At 35.2% G+C, this 20,216-nt stretch overlaps 3 protein-coding genes across 7 annotated transcripts in view; 1 reads left to right on the forward strand and 2 right to left on the reverse strand.

Annotated features, from left to right (window-relative positions):
- The window catches only part of LOC134743773 (uncharacterized), a 41,292-nt gene extending 35,061 nt beyond the window's left edge, over positions 1-6,231 (forward strand). The window contains exons 3-10 of one of the 3 annotated variants that reach the window (XM_063677424.1): positions 3,478-3,534; positions 4,029-4,094; positions 4,188-4,241; positions 4,354-4,401; positions 4,488-4,553; positions 4,717-4,893; positions 4,986-5,040; positions 5,322-6,231. In XM_063677424.1, coding sequence (XP_063533494.1) covers positions 3,478-3,534; positions 4,029-4,094; positions 4,188-4,241; positions 4,354-4,401; positions 4,488-4,553; positions 4,717-4,893; positions 4,986-5,040; positions 5,322-5,669 — 871 coding nt within the window. In that variant the 3' untranslated portion in view covers positions 5,670-6,231. The remainder of the gene's footprint in view (positions 1-3,477; positions 3,535-4,028; positions 4,095-4,187; positions 4,242-4,353; positions 4,402-4,487; positions 4,554-4,716; positions 4,894-4,985; positions 5,041-5,321) is intronic. The other 2 variants (XM_063677425.1, XM_063677426.1) reach the window with 2 other exon arrangements.
- Positions 1-20,216, reverse strand: part of LOC134743793 (uncharacterized) — a 427,044-nt gene that overhangs the window by 135,528 nt on the left and 271,300 nt on the right. The window lies entirely within an intron of this gene.
- The window catches only part of LOC134743784 (uncharacterized), a 287,723-nt gene that overhangs the window by 59,985 nt on the left and 207,522 nt on the right, over positions 1-20,216 (reverse strand). The gene's annotated exons all lie outside the window — the stretch shown is intronic.

A 20,216-nucleotide genomic window follows, 5' to 3' on the forward strand; every position in this document is an offset into this window, starting at 1 on the left:
GTTCATACTAATTTATTTATCCAATTATGGGTAAATGGAACATAGTTTTACACTGAACTGAAACCGCTTCCATTAACAATTATTTTGATATTTGTTTGCCGGAAATTATATTTTTGTTATAAAAACAGTTGAATTCTTAATAGCTTAAATGAGAACTATATTTTAGTTAAAATTTGTCAATGTGTGGGTGGCCGGTGGCAGCGTATGTTCAGTGTGTGCGTTGAAAAGCTACGTTGCCAACTTGCCAGTTGGCCGAAAATGCAACGTTGCCGCTCTTCACTCGCGCGGCGCGAGCGGAGGATGGAGCCGCAAACGTCCCGGAAAGATTATACAAACCACCGATACTCGGGCCCAAGAATAAGGCGTAAAATTAAAAAACGCAGCTATGGGCAAATGAAACGATATCAAAGAGAAATCAAAAGGTACCTAAGTTCAGTGGAAGCTGACTTTCCTATATCTTTCCCACTGCCCCACTATATTATAAATGTTTACATGTTTGGATGTTTGTTTTTCAATCACACAACAACGGCTCACCGGATTGGAATGAAACTTGGCATGTAGGTAGTAGTAGATAGTTTATTAGTACCTGGATTAACAATATCGGATAAAATAAAACTATGAAAACGGATTATATCGCGTATATTAATATCGGATACTTTTTATTCCGGAAACATGTGAGATTACTGTGACAGTCACCACTAACTAACTACTACTGTGTGGTAGTCACTAGTGTGAGGTACTAATAAACTACTGTGGCATGATGGGTTCGGACGGCCTTCGACTTTTAAAAACATAACCTCTCAGTTGCTTTTTGTATTTACTTAGTTTCTGTTCAGTAGGCCGAGCACATGATTGGCGCGACAGTATCTCGCCGCGAGATAGACTACCCGTCTTTTACTAACTGTATGAATTAAAGAGGGACGGGATGATGTACACTTCAATATCGTCTGCCGATTTTCAATCTATAGATACATCTTATAAAACAAAGTCCCCCGCCGCGTCTGTCTGTTTGTATGTTCGCGGTAAACTGAAAAACTACTGAACGGATTTTCATGCGATTCTTGAGTAAGGTTTAGGTGTATAATTTGTTAGGGGTAACCCGTGCGAAGCCGGGGCGGGTCGCCAGTTACTTATATAACTAGTTTTTGAGAAATCGATAATTCGATACCTACTATTCAACTTCGTGGGTTGCCCTAGGCAGCGCGCGGGCGACGAGGGGCAGTCGCCTCTTGGTCGTCGGAAGGGGAAACTGTTCCACTAGATACGACGCGTGCGCAATTCTTTATTAGAATTAATCCTACGATTTTGAGTTTTGAGTGACTGTTTATGTTTATTTAAGTTTTATAAGTGAGCGATAGGACACATTTTATTTGCTTGTGCAAATTCAGGATGCCGAAAGTATGAAAAGTGAAATGCTATCAACAACAAAGGCTTAAGGAAATGAAAATCGCAGCGTAAATGCTTACTTAATTTCATACTATTTTATAGTAATTTTATATCTAAATTGTACATTATTTAGGGCAAGCATCGATAAATAACAGGATCTTTGAAGGATCTTTGTGGCTAGCCCCGGAAACAAACAGATGTGATTTTCAGATAAATGTTTCTTGACTATATGATAATGTGCTAAATTTTGACTTAATTTTTTATTTACATGTAAAAAGTAATTGCACCTTCAATTTACAATTGCAATTGCAAAATGAAATTGTTAAAATAATTACATTTGAAATTGAAATTTGAATTAATTACTTTATTCAATTTCAAATTACTTTTGCCGAATACAAGATTTCGATCATCTTTATTGTCAAAATAATATTAAAATAATCTTATGAACGAGCTTTAAATTTGACTAACCTTACAATGTTTCACTTTTTATACAAAAAAATGTCAATGAGCATTTTTGCAAGATTTTGTACAAGGGGAAATAATAATTAAAAAGCAGTTTTATGTATGGGGGAAATCGAAGGATTAAAATACCAACAGGGATTTTTATACCATCGGGTTTTAGTTAATGTATAAAAACATTACAGTAAGAGTTTGTAAACTTGTAATACATAATCGTAATTATTATTTAAATATGTTTCGCCTGTTTGTTGTTATATTACTCTTCTGGCAACATAAAGTAATTGAGTAATTTAATTACCAATTGATGTAATTACAATTACAAATTACATAGCTAAATGAATTACAAGTAATTGAATTTTCATGTGATTCAATTACAAACAATTTAATTACATGCAATTCAATTAGTAATTTAATTACACAAGTAATTGATTGCGCCCAATATATTTGTCCATGTTCTTGATTAAATTATTCTGTATTCTGTAGCTTGTATTGTATAGGTAGTAATTACTTTTAGTAGTAAGCACAGTATTTACTAATGTGAAAATAGTTGTGAATCGCTCTCGCAGACGTCCAAGATACAGGCTCAGCCTAGTTTGGAGTCTGATATGTCCCATTTTCATCCAAAAGGGTACTTATTCTCGGTTGTCAATAAGGCCCTATTTCCATATAGCTTGAATTTGAAATCAACCTTATCGACAAGCGACAATGTGGTACCTTTTGGTTGAAAACGTCACACATCTTTGCACATGTATTGTATACAACCTTTATGACAATAAATTATTTGTAATTTGTATTATTTAGCATAATGAATATGAAGATGACAATCCGCTAAGACCGCTAAGTTAGTTAAGTTAATATGTCTCACGATAGTTTAAATTCGATTAAGATGGCAATGTCAATTTTATTGACATAATTTAACCAAAACCAACCTTCAGATCCAGCGCGAAAAAGCACCTACTAGGTACTTACTGCGACTACTTGGACTACTATGTATGTATATGTATATTTGTATAACCTCTATGATGTTATATTAAGGTACGTGCTGTCAGTCATACCTGTCCTGGATAGTTAATTAAACCATCTTGAGATGATTATTGATGCACTTACCTGAAAAATAAAGATGATTAAATTAGAAAATGGGATTTTTATTTTGCTCCATACTTACATATACACCAATACATATAATAATTTATTAAGGGGTTCCCTGGCGCCAATAACCTTTGATCTGAATCCCTTAGTTTTCTCATGTTTTTTTGTCATATTATCAGCAACTGCTTTGAACCGATAGCCGAATTCTATCTGTAGTGCAAATGTAGGACGGCTAACAGCTCAAAACTTGTCAAAAATCGATGAAAACCGCGGGGAACCCCTAAATAAGTATTATATTTATATACTTTACTTTTGATTGGACTATGGATACTAAACTTATGATTTGGCGAGTCTGGAGCCAATGTCGTGTTTATTGGCACCTCTAGCTAGAATTTAAGGGCATTCTAAAATAGTTATACATTATACATAATTTGTTTCGTATTCATAATAACCAAAGAAATGCAACTTTATTCCAAGTGATATTAAAACTACGTTTGCAGATACAAAATACATATTTTAACTTGTGTTATTTCTTTGTTTCAGGAAGGCAGCATTACGACCTAAAACTCTAGCAGTCCTATGTAAAAGAGCAATCATTAAGTAAGATCTACAGTTTATACCTACATGCATTTCATAGTTAAATATTTGTTTGCGGTTTAATGTTTCAAAACACCAACTCGTTTAATAATATTAACGTAATTTTTTGACCTAGAACTATGAAAATTAGCACGTAAGAATCGTCTTACGTTCGAAAAATCTCAAAACTATAATTTTGTAAAAATAATAATAATAAGAAATAAGTTAAATTTGTACGGAACCCTCGGTGGGCGAGTTCGACTCGCACTTGGCGGTTTTTATTTCAAATACTTAATGTTTGTTTTACTAGTTCATTCTTCATCCTAAAATCCAAATAAACCAAACCAAATTGTCAGTATATAAGAACAAAAAAACTATACTCATCCTTTTCTTTTGGGTGTTAGTACTAGTGTAAGACATAGATAGTATGATTTTTTCTGTCTATGTTTGAAATGAGACAGTCCTTTGATAAACTATATACATAATGCCTTTTTTTTAATTTTATTCTTTTTTTACAGATACAAACTCCTACCCGAGAAAAAAAAGTTTACAACTCCCGAGACATTTTCTGTTGTTGGTGGAAAGTAAGTCACAAACTATTATTTTATATTATGTTTCATGCGCCTACTCTATTTTTAAATTCTGTTGTATATTTTAATCTGTGTTTTTACTTACAGACCTTTAAGAGAGAGATCAGTAAAACCACCGCCAGAAAAGAAAGAAAAGAAAGGGTATGCATATATTATGTTGCGCTCAAATATGATTAACAAGTCTACGGTTCTTAAATATCATATTAAAAGTATAGATAATAGATATACTAAATATGTAGTTCTTTTGTTGCAGAAAAAATCCAAAAAGCCTAGTGGCGCTTTGCCGAAGTGTCATACAAGAGTAAGTTTTTATAAAAATCCGTTTGGTGTTAATGTTCTGCGTGTACAGTTTGTCAATATCCCTAACATTCTTTTTTCTTGTGACAGATACAACCTTTTACCTCAATGCGAAGAGACTGAACAACCGGTAGCCAACGAATTACTAATTGAAAAGTAAGTTGGTTTAATTAGGTGTTCCATAAAATCTTATTTATTTATTTATTTAAAAATTTAAATCTGGCAACAAGGCCCATATTAAAAATACCTTAATCTTAACTTAAAAACTAAACTATTTATAACCTTTATTGACATCTTATGAAATAATGAATTTGTTTAGAAGCGCACCTTCAAGAAAACGGGGAAGACCGCGAAAGCCAGAATCAATTAAGCCAATACAGGAACCAAAACAAAAAAAAAAGAGGGGAAGACCACGCAAAGATCAGACGACATCAAATATTCATGACGAAGCTTCCACTAGTTACTCTTCTTTTCTAGAACAATCACAGGATATAAGGTATGAAAACGATGAAGTTAAAAATTTTGAGAAGCACAAATTGTATTATTTTATTTTCTTCTCTTTCTTACTAACATAAATTAATGTATCAGTTACAGAAAAATAAAAGTAGAACAAGACCTCTTCTTGGACCGGCCCCCTGAAAGCGTAAGTGTTATGTTATTATAAAAAAAAATTAAGTGTAGTGTATTTTGCTAATAATTATTTGCTTATTTCGCAAAAGTTGCTATAGCTAGTATAATTTTCTATCTTTGTAAAGTACAATTCATAATCTACCTATGTACTTTCATAAAATACCTACAATGCTAAGCTCGCTTGCTTGTAATGTAGCTAAAGATATATAGCTTTTTGATAAAATTGCTTCTGAGTGCTTAAATATAAACACGTTTTGAGTTAATGATATTATTCCTACATTTTATTTTTCACAGGATCCTTTACAACAAGGTGAAGATGACTACACTGTCATAATAAAAGAAGAACGCGTCGACATTGAACACGAAGACTTCACTGGGCATGTTCCTGTTACTATCGAAGTTCCTCAAGGTACAGCTCAAGGAATAATCATAAACCCAATGGCGCAAGTAGAGGTATCTGGTCCTTATGGACGGATAACAGCGGCAAAAACTATGACCGTAGTCATGGATGAATACCAGATATTTGCCAACAGTATAGCTGAACAATTACGAGCATTGCCTCCCAATAGAGCATTACTGCTGCAACTTGATATACAATCTATGATCGATAATGAAAAACAGCTTATTGGACATGAAAGTTAATGTGATACGTGTATAAGAATACATGTGATATCATAGTTTTACTAATACTGACAGTGCTCAAAGACTGATTGATAACATTGAACTGGTTAACTTTCGTCAGTGATTATTGTGATTAATATTATTTTTGATTTCTTCTAGTGTTACAATTTGTATTTTACAGTACATATGGTGCTACTTTCTCGCACTAGTGCGTAAAGAACACTTTTCGTGCATATGTCGAAAGTTTAAAGGGCCATATGTACTGTAAAACGTTGTACGATACAGCTGCGAATAGGTAATTCGCCACTCGTTTCGAATTTCCTCTTTTCCGCACCTGTATCGTAAATAACTATTAAGTGCATTATGATTACTCTTTGTTTTATCTTTAAGTTTTTTTATTGTGTAGCTACTCTACTTTTCTTGTTTCAAACGCAAAGTAGATATCGACACTAACATACATTACATTGTCATTTGTGTCAGATGATCCGGTGACGGCCATGTAAAGTAAATATTGTTAGCGTGATCTTGTTCAGTTATTTAAGAAACTAGACGTACATTAAAAATGTCCGATCTTTTCCTGACTGCCAAAGCGGTTTAAAAATACATTATTTTGAATTTAGTAACATGTTTTTTATTGTACCTAATGTTACTGTCGTCCAATAAGACGTTTAGTTAACTGCAATTTAAACAAAATCTGTTATTAATGTTATTATGTGTATATAATGTTACCGTGAAAACTAGTTTTCCGAAACGCCTTGGTGACTAGTTTTAACTGGGATTTCTCAGTCATAACTAGGTTTTACTAGTTAAAACTAGTTTTCATGGTATTTAGCCACAGACAAAAGTTACATCGTTACCAAACAACGCGCAAAGCCGACTGAGCGAAGCAAGAGTGCCGCGGCAGCGGCCGGCGAGCGCCAGAACCGAATTTTTTGCCTACTCAAATACACTTATTTCAAGTAGGCTTGTCAGAACAAGTCATACGAAAATAATATGTAAATAATAATTGTAATTAAAAGATACACAAAAAAATGATTATAACGCAACAATAAAAGATAAATATAGGAAGTTTGTACCGAATAGTAATTGCAGTTGCAAACTGGCCGCCTTTACTATTCCCTTCTTTCGTCCTTGTTCCACCTTTGCAGACAAAGTGGGGCAAATGGAATGGCGCCGCGGACGCAGCCAGGCTTGCAGAGCTTGCACCAGCGCAGACATGATTAGAGCTTGGCAGAACCAGTGTAAGGAAATCTCTTGACTCGTAATAATTATGCATATTCGGAGATCGCACTTATATTGGATACCTTACGCCGCGTCAATGATATGTGATGAGAATACATCCCATCAGGTATGCCCGCCGAAAAGCCCTTCCACACGATGGCGGCAGTCTCAAAAAAGAGACAGGTGTGCTTAATGAAGGACCACGCTTTGTTAAAAATACATCAGCTTGTTATACGGAAAGTATTAAGTTACAATACAACCACAAGTCGCTGATTAAAGATGAAATGCGTTTCAAGTTCATTTTTGTAATGGATGGACGAGCTAGCAGATGGTTTAATTTTAACCTATTTGTGTTCTGTCTGGTTGTTAATAAGCGAAGTTATAATACTAGTAACAAACATCCTAATTCCCAAAAATAGGGAGGCGAAATATTGTCCATCGTAAGAAAGTTTGAAATGAAAATAACAGGTAAGGAAACCCGTCATCAACAATATAATCATGTTTCAATGTAGTATTATCGTCTACAAGCCATTGAACCGCATGATGGAATGATGTAATCTGTTCCCATTGACAAAAGGCCAGAATTAAGAGATAAGATACACTAATGAGGAGCAGCTAATGATTCTTCACACCCTACTTTTCATTTGTTGACACACACGATATACCCAGAGCAGATTAACAAAAATGAGTCTTCAAAAATGTTATCCTGAACCCACTTCCAAAAAGGAGCCATGTCTAAACTTTAGTTTCAGTTTACTTATTCGGAACTGAGATCTGATTCTCATGATCTCTCTCTAGTCTAGGTTTTTCGATCTCAATTTAGGTTATTCTTCTTAAAGTGACTCATTCGTTTTCTTTCCGACCAAGATTTTCGATCCTCGGATCGGCACCTAAATAAAGTAAAAATAGATAAAGTTTTTGGTTCATATCATAGCATTTTATGTAATTCTGAACAGTAAAACCGTTTTTACGCAGCGGCATATGAACAGTCCTTAATTTACCGGCATATGGATGTCAAGTTCAGCAGTATTGGGGACGGTTAGCTGTTGCAACGCATTAGTCACGAGCATTATGAAATATCTCGTCAGTGTGTGTGTGTCAACATTAACACACATCTACATAAATAACTAACGATTACAGTGAGTTGTGGATTTTCTCATAAATTTTAGCACCTCAAAAGGTCTAGCGATCTTGCTTCTCCATCTTGGTTTCCCTAAGTAATTAAAATAGGTAAGTAGGTAACAAAAGTAAAATTTTCCTGGTTATGTTTAACTCAAGTAATATGGGAGCTTTTAATATATTATATAGTTTTTTACTAAACTGACGATTTCAAACTGTCCTGACCTAATACGGAAAACAATATTTAGGTTTTTTGAAAGTGTACCTACCTAGTAGTACCTGCCGGGCTAGCACATGATTGGCACGAGAGTATCTCGCCGCGACATAGACTTCCCGTCCCCCTTTAATTCATTCAGTTAGTAAAAGACGGGTAGTCTATCTCGCGGCGAGATACTGTCGCGTCAATCATGTGCTCGGCCTACAGACCTATCTCTTTATAATGGGAAAACTTATAAAAAACTTGCCAGTGAAAGAATTAAGGATAAATGTGAATGATTTTGGCGTAGAATGTTCTTGGTAGAGCTATGTATGTTTAGGTCAGTCACAACACGGGTTTCTTAGTAAATAAGGAAACACATTTCAAATAGGTATTTCAATTTACCTCTACTCTAATTCGGTACAAATATTTTTCTAAAAACCGGCCAAGTGCGAGTCTGATTCGCGCACGAAGGGTTCCGTACCAATACGCAAAAACCCACTTAAATATTTGTGTTGTTCTGTTTTGAGTATTTGTTGTTATAGCGGCAACAGAAATACATCATCTGTGAAATTTCAACTGTCTAGCTATCACGGTTCATGAGATACAGCCTGGTGACAGACAGAGAGACGGACGGACAGCGGAGTCTTAGTAATAGGGTCCCATTTTTACCCTTTGGGTACGGAACCCTAAAAAGGGCTACATGATTTAATCGCAATTTGTAAATAGTATCAACTGGTAAGAATATTGTTTCAAAAATGGTAGAAAAGTAGATTTTATAAATCAAGGCATAATATTTGTACAATTGAGTTCAATATTGTTTTCAAAAATTACCATACTGTATTTATTTGAACATATTTAGTTACTTTCAACGTATCCTACGTCTCTACTACAAAAAACAGACAGGCATTTGACAATCAAATATTCTAGCATATAGGCCAAACTTAACGATTCACTGAACCAGCGAAAACTAGTTTGCAACTTTGCACACAAAGGTAAACGCACTCTCTGATTTGGGTACCCAACTGCGCAGGTATCAGGGCGAGGGCATGGCACCCTACCCTACATCATTAATCCGTATCACTCGAAGTGCTTGAACACAAGTGATTCTATAAACGTAATTGTCTCGTTTTTACCAATCTATATTGGTATACGAGTGAAGGAGACCGCAACATTTGACAGTAACAACGAGATTGGACTAATAACACGAAGAACGGCATCATGATAACATTGTTAAGCGTTTATTAAAAAGGTTTTTGCGTCGTATCGGGGAATTCGGCGCAATGTGTCATGTAATATCAATAAAGTTGTTCTACTGGAACTGAGTCACAGCACGACCGGGTTTCTGAAAACTTTTGGACGCGCTCTCATTTTGATTCCAAAATCCAAATAATTTATTTATTTGGGAGTCTTTGTCTAAAAACCATGTCGGCTTATTGTAAATTATTGAAATTGTAACATGGACACTGTAAAAACTGATTCAAAGAACATTTTAACCTTTTGAACGCCAAGCATTGATGTAACTCGACGTGACACCGCAATGAAGCAAAATAAAACCTTAGAGAACAATAGTGATTACAAAACAGGATATCGATATTTTCACTGATTTCGTTTTTGACATACTTAGATTAGAAGAACCACTACACAGGTGTTTTACAATATAATATTAGATAATTCTGGCTTTTAGCTCTACTAAAAACCTTTAAATAACGTATTTAAATATCAAAATGTAATTGTAACTTCCACTCAAATCTCTCAATAATGCCACATCACTACTTGGTGGTGACGTCAGGCATCGGACGTGAAGTGCCGTCATGGGCGCACGGAACACTGATAAGCGCGCGTTACTCAGAGATGTGCAAACCCGTTGTCGATTATTATTACCTACTAATTAGCAAACTGCAGTATCGTTACAATAAAATAAATGCATAAGGGGTTACATTATCACAAAAGGTCAGTACCGTCTTTCAAACCAAGTTGTTTAAATTAAGCACGAAAACAAGTACCGTAACAGCACAAATAGCAGTTATTTTAGCAAAAACAACTCCTATTACAAAATGTATGGGATTAAGCCATATCTATTATTGATGGCGCTAGCGTGTTTGTCGGAACTGCGCGAAACGATTTCTATTAGGAGATTGTTACTTTCATATAATAATATTATTCCTCCATGACTCGGTCACATCACTAGGCGACGTCAAGTGCCGTTTTTGGCGTGGCTAGCTATGCTATTTACTGGGTAAGTCGTATTATAACATAATGTTGTTTTTTTTAACCTTCTATTCATAGTTGAATTGTAATAACGTTATACAATAAAGTAGAAGGGCAAAATAAAATAATGCAAATACAAACAAAGAAATATAGTTATTTATTAAAGAGTCTTTGATAAATTAAGTTTGGACGGCAAATGACGTCGGCGGCGTGAGTGGCACAAAATGTCGACGACGTGATTTACCGTCTTTGGCGGTCAAAAGGTTAAAATAAATGTGACCTAATTTAGGTTATGCAAGAGAAGGAAACCGTTGTAATATCTTTGTTATTTTACAAAAAGTCATTAAAATTCCACAAATTTTCCCTTCAATAAATTGTTGGGGTAAGCAAATAATGGTTCATTATGATTTTTCATTTATCTAAACTGAAAGCATTGATTATCTATTTTATTTATTGTTTAAATCAGATAAACTTTCTTATGACTAACTAATATGTAACTTTTCTATGAATAATCAGTTTCAACATTGCAACAAAAGTGATAATAACACAATGTTTTCTGAGTAATCTGTCTGGAGCCTATCTATCTAAATCTAATTATATATATTTAATATATATATATATATATATATATATTTTATTATAAACTGATCGGCGATTGGCCCTAGTCACACCTGATGGAAAGTGAAGACAGGGCCTAAGATGGAGCTCACCGGTTCAGTAACAGCCTATTCACTCTTGTTTTAAAGAGACCGAGGTCATATTGATCAGGGAATACAGATGGTGGGAGCGCATTCCATTCCTTAGCCGTCCGTACCAAAAAGGAGGAGGCAAAACGTTTCGTCCGAACGAATGGAATGTGGACCACGAACGGGTTCATTCGCTCCCCGCGCCTGGATGTCCGATGATGGAAAGGGGAAGGTGGGATCAGGTCGTGTAGTTCCTGTGTGCACTCCCCGAAATGTATCCGATAGAACAGCGTTAGGCAAGCGACTCGACGGCGATGCTCAAGGCTCTGTATCCTTGACTTGACAGATGGGTCATCGCCAAAGAGTCTATGAGCCCGGCGCTCTATTGAGTCCGGCGCTATATTATCTCAATGGGGGTTTACCAGTAATGAAATATAAATAATTAGATCGTGATTTGTATAAGTGCACTTCAGCAATGACAATAGGCTCTTAATGTTAGTTCTTAAAATGCGTCATGTGTGAGGTAAGAAGTAATTAGAAATATAAGTATAAAGTTATCGTCAAATGTAGTCATTATATCATCGCTGAAGACACTATACCTACAATCCACAGTTGTACATATATTATCGCACGTCATTGGCCACGGACACTATCAAAAATTCATAATATACATACGTAGGTTTTCAATTTCTAGCTACTAGGATGAACGAAGACTCAGCGTTGTCTGTCATTATCATTATCTATCTACAGGGTTTAACTGAAGGTACTAACTTAAGGTTTTAAGGCACTTTCCTTCCAGGGGCCCATAATTTTTTTCCACACTGTAAATAACTGAACTCTTTTATATATTTAGAAGACAGAATATTATCGTTCTTGTCAAATCTTTATCAAACTTACAATTTGGACTAAGAATGTCTTCAATGTATGCACACACTGCCCAATATATTCCAGTGTTTCTGCGCAATATATACCTGCTTTCTATAATATAAACGGCTTGCCCGGATTCTGTTTTCAATCGACCTCAAATCAACTGATTGATAACCTCAGTCTGTTTAGATTACATCACCACAATATAATTATTACTGCAGTCGCAATTATGCTAAATGACACGGCTTATTTATCAGTTAATGTTACTTAAGGCCGTTCCATCGGTTTGCCGCTGTCACTGTCACATTTCGCAAGAAAGAACGGGAAAGATCATACGCGCCAAGTGTCAATTTTGATCGAATTTTGTAGATTTTTATTTATTTTAAAAACGTTACCTTACAATATCGAAATTCGAAAGCTATGAAATTACTATTTAAGTTAAGATTGTTTTTTCTTCTTTTTTTGTTTATAGTATCACATAATAAATAACCGAGTAAAGTAGGATTAAAAGTCCGAGTTAGAGGTTACTTTGGGAATTAATTGTATCGAGCGAAGTGTCATAATTCGTGTATCTGAAGCTATGTTGTTAAAGATAATATAGTCAAGAACTACATATATTTTTTCACGTCTACGAATATCAACGTCTCTTCGAAAAACATGATCATATAAGGAGATATTTCGCCTTCTGGCTCAGGGAACCGCCTTAATACAATCATTTAAGAACGCTTAATTGAAATGCAAAAAGTTTACTCAAAAATGTTATAACATTGCATAGTGGAGCATTTGGATCCAGTGCTTAAATACGTACGAATTTTTTGCCTTCTTCCTTATCCCACTACTGGCCAAATGCTTACGCTGTCCTTTTCTACTCCTTCCTGTGTAAAAAACTAAAAAAGGTATTGTCAATCACGCTACAACATATGAGGAGTGTCTTTTCAAAAGGGTTTATTTCTATAAACTGAAATAAATATCATATACGAAGGAAAAAAATGACCAAAGCCTCCAGTGTCCAGAGCTGGAATCGAACCAGCGTACCCCGTTTACCGGACAGGTAAACGAACGACGACACGACGACGACGAGGTTTATTTCTCTATGGAAATCCATACAAAAATAAGCTTTGTGAAAAGACACACACACGGCTTATTTTTGTATGATTTTTTATAGAAAAATAAACCCTTTTGAGAAGACACTCCTCATATAGAAGGAAGTATACTACTTAGTACGTAGTATACTTCCTTCATAATAGTACGTACTCGTCCATGGATACAAAAAGAGAAAATGTTGTTTCACTTCTAAATATTTTCCGTCTTCCATGATTATTTACTACGTTATTGACACAATGAAAAACTAGGTTTATAGGTCTTAAAGCGAAAAGAAAAAGCGAAACCTATAAACCTAGTTTAACCTAGACTATATTATACTGAAGCGATCGACATCACAATCAGTGATTTGTTAAGATTTAGTTAGTGGAAACCGTGTTCTCACGAAATGGAAATTTCATAAAAAAATACCGTTATTTCGTTAGGATCGCAAACCTATTCTTTCCTCTTAAGGATGTCGTACTATCCGGTTTTAGCTTTTCTAATCGTACCAGCATACCTACTCGTATACCTAATGGATTGTCATCGGAAGTTGTCAATGTCATCGACCATAAGGCGGCTGTGTCCATTCCAGCCCCATTTCAGTCTGGTGGTTCTACAAAAACCAACTAATGAATAATTGTTGTTCAATGTTTTTAATGGGTGTTTTAAAGCAATGATAAACCTTACTTTCCCTTTGATTGGACTTTGGACCATGTACTCCGACATGCACATAATATACGAGTATCATCGTGTAATTGAATCCGAAGATAAATAATTGTAAAATCACAGTATAACAACAATACCAGTAACCTATCTCCAAAAACTTGAAAATCCATATTCGACTTAAATTCTTATTAAATTATTTTAAACCGGGTCACTCACGCATTATTAAGTCGAATAGCTCGACATGTTTACGACTTAAATTCTGACGCGACGATTCGACTCGTGTTTTGTACACATTCAGTGACTAGAACGAGCGATATAATTTCATAATTTGTTTTCTTTGTCTATCTCGAAAGAAACTATTTTCGGGTGTTTCAGTGTTGTTTCATCGATACTTCCATTTACATTTTTCTAGGACGTCAGTCAGCTGAAACGCGTAGCACGAATATAAATTCGTTCTAAACACTAATGGCGTTATTCATAAACGCGTTACTGGCCTGAATTAGCTATGAATCGTTTGTATTTATTTGTCATTTTGACTTGTGTATTTGTAAGAAGGGGATAAAACAAAATTTAACAAAATCACGCCCGTAATGTTTTATGAATAAGGGAGTAAATAGCTAGCTGTGCTCCTGTTGTAAGTGTCGGTTGTCACTTGTTTATTTTATTACACGCCGCTCGCGTCGCGTGTAAATATTTGTTTGAAGATGTGCTACTCTATATCGACCTACTGTTGTGTAACTGAAGCCGTAGATACTTTATCGAGTAATCACTCGTGCCCGAAGATTACTTGCCTTTATGGCAAAATCGCACGCGTCTCGAATGTGATAATGCACGTGATTGCGACATGGCTGTCACAGAGTAACGAGGTAGAAAGGAAATGGTAAATTCGCCTTAATACATTGAACAGATTGACATTTGATAGAACTTAGATATCGTTATACAACAGGCAATGCTATCCCACAGGAATACTTACACTGGGTTCTGGTCAAAAATTGCATGACAAAATTACCGTTAAAGCTACAGAAAGAAAGATGCAAGCACTTAACGCAAGCAGCCAAGCAGCAAATGTATGCCTGCAAGAGCTAGGAAAGAAATAGCTTAGATCTTAGATATTATGCACATTTAGTTTCCAAGGACTTATTTCACGTGATTAATAGGGGTCACGTTAAATACCTCACTGCATTTGCTTGTTTGGCGCCGATAAAAAATTACTTAGGTATACTTACATTACTCTATGAACTTAGTTATTAAGGTTAAATAAAAAAGGTTTATTATTTTTTGCTTTTCAGTTTTTTCGGCGGTTTAATTTTTTTGTTAAATAATTTTTATTTTATAAATGTTTGTGCCTAAACTTAATCTACTCACCCTTATTAAATCACTCCTATTTTCCCACCCTTAGGGTAGAATTTTTTCCAAATTTTTATAGGACCTATTTCGAGGTATACCCTATCCAATAAAAAAAGAATTATCAAAATCGGACTACTCTGTAAAAAGCTATGTGTGGTCATACATAAAAAAATACGTGTCAACTTGAGACTTGATAAGCCCCACAGTAAGCTCAAGAAGGCTAGCTTGTGTTGGGTTGTGGAATTAATAATAATAATATTCATATATTAAAGTTACTTAATAGAACGAGACAAATTGCCTATTCTGTGTTTATCCAACGACAAACACGATCATGAAATACCTAAGTTCAATAAATAATTATGATCCCGGGTCAAAAACATTAAAAGATAAATTGCATTAATTATATACACAAATAGGTAACTTTCTGTACCTAGTCCTTAGTTTAATGATAGATAGCATTTTAAATTTAACTTTTATACAGTACCGGCACCGGTCAACAATATATGAAAAAACCATCACATGAGACCAGTTTTCTCATCGCCCGTACAAAGGAATACTACTAGACGACCTAAAGCAGTGAGGTCGAAGTCACTCACAAATAAAAAAAAAGTTATACCGTAAAACATGGAGGTGATACATTATTGGCCGTTACTGTATGTGTGTGGTGGTACTGGTGGTCAAAAGTCGTGTTAATCGTGGGTTCAAGTCTCGGTTATGCTGTATACAAGGTGGCCAAAAAATACGTGCATTCCCATTGCCAGGGAGGTTTTGGGATTATACTGAGCAACTTTTACTATGGGACCAACCACGAAATCGCATAAAAATTTTTTACCCTCCCATAGAAAATGGACCAGCCAAAATGTATGAAACAGCCTAATTTTTTTTTGGCGATTTCGGGGTTGGTCTCATAGTGAAAGTTGCTTAGTATAATCCCAAAATCTGCCTGGCAACGGTAGTTTTTGGCCACCCTGTATATAGCAGTAAATATCTGTATAAAGATGACAAAAAATTCGGTCAGGCTCCTTATCATACACATACACAGACAAGAGGTTAAAGATATGAAGATTAAACACCGTCTCACTGTCAATCTAATCATAATTAACATAATGTAATCCACGAGGGCTCAACGATGAACAATCCGATTATTATTCCTCTCACATGGGTATATGAGCACTCATGGTAGTCATGGTGTACACTTACGTAATTATCATATGAACTTGTTCATTGAGGGCTCATGTTGTAATAATATATAATAAGATAAGCCTTCCTTGGTGGGCTCTGTCATGCTGCGTTTACACGAGTTTAGTGATAATGCTTGGTAGTAATTAAAACAAGCTGACCCTGGCTTCCAGGACAAGCGAGAATGCTTATTGTTAGTCTCTACAGAGGAGCATTGCATGTCATAAAAATATAGGTATTTGTTTAAAGTTGAATTTTAATAGCAGTCATAGCTTTGCATGCACTAGAAACTTTCACTTTGCGAGAAAACATACTTTATTAGTACTAGTTCTGCTAAGAAAACTAGGTACCAGTGCTAATAAATAGAAGCTTAATCCCTGTTGAAATACTTAAATAACAATAAACCCGCAAACAGAACACAACAAGTTTCAAAGTACAAGTGATATAATAAGTTACAACAGATATGTACTAACAGACTTTGTACTAACAGCTATTTGCCACTAGTATAATATTATGCAGATAAAGTATTTAAAAATACTATAGGCAAATACTAAGTCCATGTAAACCTTACATAACACTTTAATCTCGCATGTGTGCCTGTGTATGTATGCGCGTGCGCGTGTACAAGTCAGCCGAAACTAATCTAAAGGTTACAACGAAAGTGGTTGCTATTTCACTGGATATTACTGGTTTCTTCAACTAAACTCTACGAGGTTTACTATGGCTTTAACTGATTATATCCCTGAAAACAAAACACGTGCTCGAAAATTACGGATTTATTTTTAAACCATTAATTTTTATTGTGTTTGTGGTTTGACTAGATACCCGAATGTAACTGCAGGATGTAAAAATAAGAAGTTCATTGACCTTTCATCATTACCTACATATCAATACTAGAACTACAGTATTTAAAAGTCACCTCAAAGTCTTAGAACAAAATAAAACACAGCAGTAATAAAATTTCTAGATTTTAAACTGTATTCTATCCAGGTGAAGGCTCGTTTACGTTGAGCAATGCACGAATTTAGATAGTATAGATGGGATTGACCTTATCTAAAAGTCAGGCCGTGTACACATTCACTCACTTCAAGTTTTGTCAAACCAGTGTAACGTGCCATCGAAGTCCATTAGAACTAAGCATAATCAGGTATTGCACTTATACTGGTCTACCTGTATTCTAACGTTCAAGACTACTCGGCAAGTGACAAGAATAACAAGATACAGATGATCACTGGGCTGCGCGTGATTTGATAACATTCGAGACGATGCACGATGATTGGGCTACATTATGTCATTTGTATAACTTACAATACATACTCTGGAAGATTCCATCCGTCTTTGGCATGGCTTCTTATTTATTCTGTTCCTGCCTCATTGTGAAGTGTAGGAAACAGAACAATTATAGCTTAGGCTAAAATTGTCCCGATACCTACTATACCTCGAAATTTTAACTTAAGTCTGCAACTTCGGATACATAAATGTAACCGAATTACAAAAGATTATTTTTAAAAATGAAACGAAGTACCTGCTTTGAGCGAACGATCCCATACGTTAGTTTCAAATTGTACCTATCCTCTATAAGCACTTTATGTCACTAGGTATTAGATAAACAAGTGTGGTAGGTATAATCGTTAGGAAAGGTACATTCTCGATACAATCTTAACACATCAGTCAACTGGGTTCTTCAGACCTGCGCAAAAAGATTCGTTACCTAACTTATTAATGTCACTCGACATATTGCCATTGACCTCGATCTCGCCGACGAAACGTGCACGCTAGAATATCGTGATAGACTGAAGGCAAAAACTCCATATGACAAGCGAAGGCCTAGACTTGTCCGTACATTCAAATGTCAGTTAGATAGATTGTTCCTCAAGCAGGAGTTTTCAATGAGTGATAGGTTGAAACAGTAGGGCGTTTACTCTTAGTCACATGTCAAGGTAAGCGTTTATACTAAAAAAAATCGTATAATTTCTTTGTACAGACAAATATGGGTGCATAATACAACTTGTCCCATAGTTCTTAATTCGCTGACATGAGCTATGGGACATATTTTTGAGTATGATGAGTGCACCCATATTTTTACACTTGACTTTTGTACGTGTCTAAGGAAGATAAGTCCTTTATTTGATCTGTCCATTTGCTATCTTGCATCAAGATAAGTTGCCCTCAGTGTTGCAACTTGCAACTAATAAGCTGAGCTTTTCCAAGCTCTCATCTCTATTTTGCACTGTGGCCGAAATATAGAAGTATATATAGGTACATCTCGTGGACATTTAAGTTATAATCTTAGTGAGTTAAGTAAGTATAGAGCACCTGACGACCAAGACTCTCAGACATAAGAAAACTGCCGAAGAGAGAGATAAGTAGTTTGTTTAGTTTTTTTCACATAATTAACGGTGACCATAAAAATATTTTCATCCAAAGAGGCTGTCTCGATAACCCTGTAAGAAAAGTAAGGCGCAGAGGACTGTAATTTTACCCATATTCGGATTAACGTAAATGCGGAAGTAGGTATTCTATCTTACACAAAACAACAGCCATTATATCATCATCATCACTAGCCTCACATGCGTCCTTTTACACGAGGGTTTGGGCTGTAGTCATAGTTATAATTTTTAATTTCTTCACAGATACAGATGCAGGTTTCTTCACTACGCCTTCCTTCACCGAAGAACCGGGTAAGTAATCGCACGATATTTCGTACATCGAGTCTTTGCTTAAAATACCATGTCGTCTAATTGTAATTCAACTTGGCCCGCGGACACTTTGTAAAAAACTATTCAAAGTATCCTTTAAAATAAACGTGACAATGTTATATAATATTGTTATTTTATAAAAGGCCGTTAAAATTCCATAAACTTAAGTTCCAGTAAACGGTTATTGATATAAGCTGGGACTCAAACTACGACTTCCGGAACCCTCCGGTTTCAAAGTCTTGTGCGCTATATTGCAAAAATAGAAAAGCAAAGTTTAATCCTCTGCAACTTCTGCAAGTCATGCGGTTCTTAATCTTAATATTTATACATTTTCCTAAGCATTGTAATTTGTAAGACCATAAGCTACTTCAAATATTAAAGTACCCAATTAAAATATTAGCTTTATTACGTGTAATTTATGACTGTGGAAATTGCGGTTGATGCACGAGTTACATTCATGCACACTGTCATTTGCCGCGTCATACTTTAAACCTGTTAAACTGTGTCATGACATGAATTATTTACCTTGTTTTGAAGAAAAATACTAAAAATAAGACATTTTTGTCACTAATGCAATTCTGAATTCCGTGTTTTTTTTTTACCAGAAAACAGAAGGGTTATGGTTTATGTGCAAGACTTTAGCACTGTTTGTGTTTGTCTGTCTGACGTGTCTTCCGCCGGTGCTGTCAAACTATAATATAACTGACATCGATAACGGAGGAAGTTCTATAGGAAAAAAAGATAAATTTTAAATTACAAAAATTATTCATCTACTACTGTAAGTTTTAAATATTCTGTTCGATCGGATTGTTATATTGTAAAATTCCTTAAATATTGTACATCTTATAATGCAACTATATCTACTTTATACAGTGTATCATTACTGACATCACGTGAGATACCAAATACAACAAATTGAAACAACTGACTGCTAAATCGATCAATCGTGATCTCCCCGTGTTTCCTTATCAGTCCGGAAGATCACTACGTGGTTCTTATCAAGTCCCTAATCTCTGCCAACTCTGTCCTAAGTAGAGACAGATAAATATAACTGACTGTAAATAACAATATAAATTAGGATTAGCGAGTTCTTGTTCCTACCACTATTTTCCTGACGCCTTTTACTGCCAAGAGAGTAGAAATAGATGGTGTTTATTTTTTAAAGAATTTAATGCTGCAAAGGAACTGTAAAGTCATGTGGTACTGGAGCCACATGTATTTTAAAGTAGGAAATTCTTAAAATCGCTTAAGAATATTTTAGTAAAAAACAACGTCTCGAAGAAAAAAATCGTCG

The sequence above is a fragment of the Cydia strobilella genome, chromosome 8 (assembly GCF_947568885.1).
Source record: "Cydia strobilella chromosome 8, ilCydStro3.1, whole genome shotgun sequence".
NCBI lineage: Eukaryota > Metazoa > Arthropoda > Insecta > Lepidoptera > Tortricidae > Cydia > Cydia strobilella.